The 8019-nt window shown below is 39.3% G+C and overlaps 1 protein-coding gene across 1 annotated transcript in view; it reads right to left on the bottom strand.

Annotated features, from left to right (window-relative positions):
* Window positions 1-438: 438 nt before the first annotated feature.
* The window catches only part of LOC118942985 (calcium voltage-gated channel auxiliary subunit alpha2delta 4a), a 244532-nt gene continuing 236951 nt past the window's right edge, over window positions 439-8019 (bottom strand). Inside the window, exons 36-38 of the mRNA XM_090213389.1 lie at window positions 7083-7198; window positions 2338-2420; window positions 439-2123 (exon numbers count right to left, since the gene is read on the bottom strand). Coding sequence (XP_090069515.1) covers window positions 2007-2123; window positions 2338-2420; window positions 7083-7198 — 316 coding nt within the window. The 3' untranslated portion in view covers window positions 439-2006. The remainder of the gene's footprint in view (window positions 2124-2337; window positions 2421-7082; window positions 7199-8019) is intronic.

Below are 8019 nucleotides of genomic sequence, written 5' to 3'. Positions count from 1 at the left end.
ATTATCCTACATGTCAATCAAACAGCCTCCTAGACTCTCAGGCCTGTGTTCCAAATGGTTCCCTATTCCCTATGGGCCCTGGTTAAAAGTAGTGCACTACATAGGGTTAAAGGGTCCCATGTGGGACACAGGCCAAGCCAGACACACAGAAGACACACAGGACTCAGGACATGTCAATCACATTACATACATACACATGGGCAACAGCATCTTTTATCAACAATACTGCATCATGAGGACAGTTACCACATAATGATATGACATCATTAGAGCATCACTGTCAAAGTGAAAGGGACAGACTGATAAAAAACACCACTTAGAAAATCTGACAGTAGTGTTTAATGTCCAGCAGCAATACTAGTAGTATCCCACCCTATTATTCTCAATGATGCATTTTATAATCATTTCATTCAAGTCATTTGAATTAGAAAGAACAGATTATGCCATGAAAAATATAATAATTTAATGCATGAATTTAGCTGAAAGCTATAAACCATCATAAGAGTCTTTGGAGTCAAACAGTAAAACTCAGATGAAAGACACCTTGGAGATCCTGATATCAACACATTGTAACGTTGTTCCTTCTAACAGAATGGCTGTTCCACCTAGTAGTCCATCACATTGTAACGTTGTTCCTTCTAACAGAATGGCTGTTCCACCTAATAGTCCATCACATTGTAACGTTGTTCCTTATAACAGAATGGCTGTTCCACCTAATAGTCCAACACAGAAGTAGGTGGTCAGTAATGGTTCTTGTTTTGCAGTAAGCCAACTAAGTCAACTGGTTTAGTAAGTCTTAGATTGCATATATGATATGTGACTTGAAGGTTTTTCCTGAAACAGTCCATCCATTTCCAACAGTGAAAACCCAGCCCACATTTAATAGTAGATACTTGATGTGTTTGTGGTGCGTAGACCAAAGACTGATGACTTATGAACAGAACAATGTGGAAGTTGAGTCCATTGTGTTCATCCATCCTTCAGCAGCCAGCCAGCCTCCAGTTGATTCATCACCATCCTGCAATGTCATATTCCAACCAGCAGGGGTCACTGATTCTACTATCTGAATTGTATCACTGTTCAAAGATGCCTCTGCCTTATTCAAGGTTCTTCCTCCATTTCATGGCTTAAGGTAAACAGACAACACATGCATGAATCCAGAGTATTATTTTATCAAAACCATTTATAAAACACATCATCCACAGACTGATAGTCTTCCATGGTCTTATTGTAAAGTCAAGTCCTTTGGAATCGTATTGGAGATACTGGATCTGTCCACGGTCAAATAAAGCATGTTTCCTTTTGCATAGAAACACTAGAATGTTCTCTTATCAGACACTGAAGAAGAAGAAACCAAAAAGCCCTTTCATGGTTTTAGAACGGTTGTCCAAAGAAGAACAACTTTGGTGATTGTAAAGTCATCAAGCATCTGAAGTCAGTCAACATCTCTCTGTGATTGTAGTCATCAAACATGGAGTCAGTCAACATCTCTCTGTGATTGTAGTCATCAAACATGGAGTCAGTCAACATCTCTCTGTGATTGTAGTCATCAAACATGGAGTCAGTCAACAGCTCTCTGTGATTGTAAAGACATCAAACATGGAGTCAGTCAACAGCTCTCTGTGATAGTAAAGACATCAAACATGGAGTCAGTCAACAGCTCTCTGTGATAGTAAAGACATCAAACATGGAGTCAGTCAACAGCTCTCTGTGATTGTAGTCATCAAACGGAGTCAGTCAACAGCTCTCTGTGATTGAAAGTCATCAAACATGAAGTCAGTCAACAGCTCTCTGTGATTGTAAAGTCATCAAACATGAAGTCAGTCAACAGCTTATTCCTCTCAGTCCAACAGCCCAAATGATCAATATCATAATTTTAGCCAAAGAGTCATATTGATTGATAAAGATAACGCAAGCAGTAGCAGGCATGCTAAGTTCAGGCATTCTGGAACATTCTAGAGAGTTTCCAGAGGGGGCAGGGTTTATGCTAGGTAGCTGTCCGTCTGTCATCGGAAGACCAGCGTGGAGGTCTTGAGACAGGTGAAGGAGGCAGTGAGACAGGTGAGGAAGAGAGAAACAGACAGGTAGATCTGAGATGCATCTCCACACTCCTTGGCGTTTTCCTGAAATCAATCGTTAACACAGTTACAGCCAGTGGTATAATGAACACTACTAGGCTATTAAGTTCACATTTTTGATCTTAGAATAACAAAAACTCAGTTTGAAATTAAAGGAGCTATGAGAATAGTGAAACACATGTTCTCTTCTGATGTCAATCCATCCACTTGAAGTGAGGTGTCGTTATTGGGAGGCAGTGGACCAATACGGGGTGCTGACCTGAGGGTGATAGGCGTGGCAGGACTCGGGTCTCCTACGGACCTTCTGAGATTTCATCCTGTCACACTTTACTGAGGCGTTATGTACACAGAGGTCAAGGGCACCAACACACGTAACAACAAGGAATATCTATGTTACAATACCAACACACTAAACAACAACAAGGAGTATCTATGATACAATACCAACACACTAAACAACAACAAGGAGTATCTATGTTACAATACCAACACACTAAACAACAACAAGGAGTATCTATGATACAATACCAACACACTAAACAACAACAAGGAGTATCTATGTTACAATACCCACACACTAAACAACAACAACAACAACAACAACAACAAGGAGTATCTATGTTACAATACCAACACACTAAACAACAACAACAAGGAGTATCTATGATACAATACCAACACACTAAACAACAACAACAAGGAGTATCTGTGATACAATACCAACACACTAAACAACAACAAGGAGTATCTATGGTACAATACCAACACACTAAACAACAACAAGGAGTATCTATGTTACAATACCAACACACTAAACAACAACAAGGAGTATCTATGATACAATACCAACACACTAAACAACAACAAGGAGTATCTATGTTACAATACCCACACACTAAACAACAACAACAACAACAACAACAACAAGGAGTATCTATGTTACAATACCAACACACTAAACAACAACAACAAGGAGTATCTATGGTACAATACCAACACACTAAACAACAACAACAAGGAGTATCTATGATACAATACCAACACACTAAACAACAACAACAAGGAGTATCTGTGATACAATACCAACACACTAAACAACAACAAGGAGTATCTGTGATACAATACCAACACACGTAACAACAAGGAGTATCTATGATACAATACCAACACACTAAACAACAACAACAAGGAGTATCTGTGATACAATACCAACACACTAAACAACAACAAGGAGTATCTATGGTACAATACCAACACACTAAACAACAACAAGGAGTATCTATGTTACAATACCAACACACTAAACAACAACAAGGAGTATCTATGATACAATACCAACACACTAAACAACAACAAGGAGTATCTATGTTACAATACCCACACACTAAACAACAACAACAACAACAACAACAACAAGGAGTATCTATGTTACAATACCAACACACTAAACAACAACAACAAGGAGTATCTATGGTACAATACCAACACACTAAACAACAACAACAAGGAGTATCTATGATACAATACCAACACACTAAACAACAACAACAAGGAGTATCTGTGATACAATACCAACACACTAAACAACAACAAGGAGTATCTGTGATACAATACCAACACACGTAACAACAAGGAGTATCTATGATACAATACCAACACACTAAACAACAACAACAAGGAGTATCTGTGATACAATACCAACACACGTAACAACAAGGAGTATCTATGATACAATACCAACACATTAAACAACAACAAGGAGTATCTATGGTACAATACCAACACACTAAACAACAACAACAACAAGGAGTATCTATGATACAATACCAACACACTAAACAACAACAAGGAGTATCTATGGTACAATACCAACACACTAAACAACAACAACAACAAGGAGTATCTATGGTACAATACCAACACACTAAACAACAACAAGGAGTATCTATGGTACAATACCAACACACTAAACAACAACAACAACAAGGAGTATCTATGATACAATACCAACACACTAAACAACAACAAGGAGTATCTATGGTACAATACCAACACACTAAACAACAACAACAACAAGGAGTATCTATGATACAATACCAACACACTAAACAACAACAACAACAAGGAGTATCTATGGTACAATACCAACACACTAAACAACAACAACAACAAGGAGTATCTATGGTACAATACCAACACACTAAACAACAACAAGGAGTATCTATGATACAATACCAACACACTAAACAACAACAACAACAACAAGGAGTATCTATGATACAATACCAACACACTAAACAACAACAAGGAGTATCTATGGTACAATACCAACACACTAAACAACAACAACAACAAGGAGTATCTATGTTACAATACCAACACACTAAACAACACCAACGAGTATCTATGGTACAATACCAACACACTAAACAACAACAACAACAAGGAGTATCTATGATACAATACCAACACACTAAACAACAACAACAAGGAGTATCTATGATGCAATACCAACACACTAAACAACAACAACAAGGAGTATCTATGATACAATACCAACACACTAAACAACAACAACAACAAGGAGTATCTATGATACAATACCAACACACTAAACAACAACAAGGAGTATCTATGGTACAATACCAACACACTAAACAACAACAACAAGGAGTATCTATGATGCAATACCAACACACTAAACAACAACAACAAGGAGTATCTATGATACAATACCAACACACTAAACAACAACAACAAGGAGTATCTATGATACAATACCAACACACTAAACAACAACAAGGAGTATCTATGGTACAATACCAACACACTAAACAACAACAACAAGGAGTATCTATGATACAATGCCAACACACAAAACAACAACAACAAGGAGTATCTATGACACAATACCAACACACTAAATAACAACAAGGAGTATCTATGCTTCAATACCAACACACTAAACAACAACAAGGAGTATCTATGATACAATACCAACACACTAAACAACAACAACAATGAGTATCTATGATACAATACCAACACACTAAACAACAACAACACCGAGTATCTATGCTACAATACCAACACACTAAATAACAACAAGGAGTATCTATGATACAATACCAACACACTAAACAACAACAAGGAGTATCTATGATACAATACCAACACACTAAACAACAACAACAACAACAACAACAACAAGGAGTATCTATGATACAATACCAACACACTAAACAACAACAACAAGGAGTATCTATGATACAATACCAACACACTAAACAACAACAACAACAACAACAACAACAAGGAGTATCTATGATACAATACCAACACACTAAACAACAACAAGGAGTATCTATGATACAATACCAACACACTAAACAACAACAACAAGGAGTATCTATGATACAATACCAACACACTAAACAACAACAACAAGGAGTATCTATGATACAATACCAACACACTAAACAACAACAACAAGGAGTATCTATGATACAATACCAACACACTAAACAACAACAACAAGGAGTATCTATGATACAATACCAACACACGTAACAACAAGGAGTATTTATGATACAATACCAACACACTAAACAACAACAAGGAGTATCTATGATACAATACCAACACACTAAACAACAACAACAAGGAGTATCTATGATACAATACCAACACACTAAACAACAACAAGGAGTATCTATGATACAATACCAACACACTAAACAACAACAACACCGAGTATCTATGCTACAATACCAACACACTAAACAACAACAACAACAACAACAACAACAAGGAGTATCTATGATACAATACCAACACACTAAACAACAACAACAAGGAGTATCTATGATACAATACCAACACACTAAACAACAACAACAAGGAGTATCTATGGTACAATACCAACACACTAAACAACAACAAGGAGTATCTATGATACAATACCAACACACAAACAACAACAACAACAAGGAGTATCTATGATACAATACCAACACACTAAACAACAACAACAAGTGTATCTTCTGCATTATAAACTGGGTGGTTCGAGCCCTGAATTCTGATTGGCTGACAGCCGTGGTATATCAGGCCGTATATAACGTGTATGACAAAACATTTATTGTTACTGCTTTAATTACACTGGTAACCAGTTTATAATCACGATAAGGCACCTCGGGGGTTTGTGGTATATGGCATTGCATTGTGCCAAGAACAGCCCTTAGCCGTGTTATATTGGTCATATACCACACCCCGAGGTCGTTATTGCTTAAATAATCTATATGCCAGGGGGATAGGGTCAGTCTGTCATATCTGGCGTAATTCTATATGCAGTGTGTGTGTGTGTGCAGGGTCAACCACATGAGAGCAGCCCTGTCTGGGTATGAGACCCTGACACCCCTACTGACAGATTGGCTGATGATGCAGCTCACACAGCACAGCCCATTATGGTGTGTGTTGTTCATGAAGGATGTATGAGTGTATGACTGGCTTAATGCTTTACTACAGCTGGACTCCCTCCCTCTCAATATTATCTACATAACCAATATAGACTATGTTTTCTCTCCCTCTCTCTCGCTCTCTCTCTCTCTCTCTCTCGCTCTTCTGTCCTCACTCTCCTGTCCTCTCTCTTCTTCTCTCCCTCTCTCTTCTTCCCTCCCTCCCTCCCTCCCTCCCTCCCTCCCTCCCTCCCCCCAACACCTGCTATTTCGACCTCTGAATGCTCGGCTATGACCCTGCAGGTCATCTATGAGGAGAGTTTAGGAAGATACTGCTCCCCACAGCGTTAAACAGCAATTCATAACTGGTTGAAATGAACGATGTCTGAAATAAATATAATAAGAGAAGTGATTTGTCTGATACATGACTAAGGAACTGCTTATTCAAAGATATCAAATCCCATTTCCACAACACCATTGTAATTATATCAATCACTGTCTGTGTCAGAGAGAGTGAACCAGTAAGATAGCGCTTCATGTTAAAGGATATATTTCACTTCCTTGGGTTCCATGGTGATAGCGGGGTACTGACGGGAACAGTCACAGTCTGCCTGTACCACCAACATCAGCAGGTTACTGTCAGGGACAGCCTGGGTTACAAACATCCTGGAACACACACACACAGAACAGTTAAGACACAGACACAGAGATAGAGAGAGAGAGAGAGGTAGAGAGAGAGATGGAGAGAGAGAGGCAGAGAGAGAGGGGTAGAGAGAGAGAGAGAGAGAGAGAGAGAGGTAGAGAGAGAGAGAGGTAGAGAGAGAGAGAGAGAGGCAGAGAGAGAGAGAGGTAGAGAGAGAGAGAGAGAGGGAGAGAGAGAGAGGCAGAGAGAGAGAGAGGTAGAGAGAGAGAGAGAGGTAGAGAGAGAGAGAGAGGTAGAGAGAGAGAGAGAGAGGTAAAGAGAGAGAGAGGTAGAGAGAGAGAGAGGTAGAGAGAGAGAGAGAGAGAGAGGCAGAGAGAGAGAGGGGTAGAGAGAGAGAGAGGTAGAGAGAGAGAGGTAGAGAGAGAGAGGGAGAGAGAGAGGCAGAGAGAGAGAGGGGTAGAGAGAGAGCAAGAGAGAGAGAGAGAGAGAGAGAGAGAGAGGTAGAGAGAGAGAGAGAGGTCCTGGGGCTCTGTTCACAAACACAAACACACCCCACAGAGCCCCAGGACAGCAGCACAATTAGACCCAACCAAATAATGAGAATACAAAAAGATAATTACTTGACACATTGGAAACAAAAAAACAGAGCATGAGAATGCTATTTGGCCCTAAACAGAGAGTACACAGTGGCAGAATACCTGTCCACTGTGACTGACCCAAACTTAAGGAAAGCTTTGACTATGTACAGACTCAGTGAGCATAGCCTTGCTATTGAGAAAGGCCGCCGTAGACAGACCTGGCTCTCAAGAGAAGACAGGCTATGTGCACACTGCCCATAAAATGA

This window comes from Oncorhynchus mykiss, chromosome 21, assembly GCF_057628025.1.
Source record: "Oncorhynchus mykiss isolate SJ-2025 chromosome 21, ASM5762802v1, whole genome shotgun sequence".
NCBI lineage: Eukaryota > Metazoa > Chordata > Actinopteri > Salmoniformes > Salmonidae > Oncorhynchus > Oncorhynchus mykiss.
Note: the sequence above shows the minus strand (reverse complement) of the source record. Positions and strands in the feature narration are given on the sequence as shown.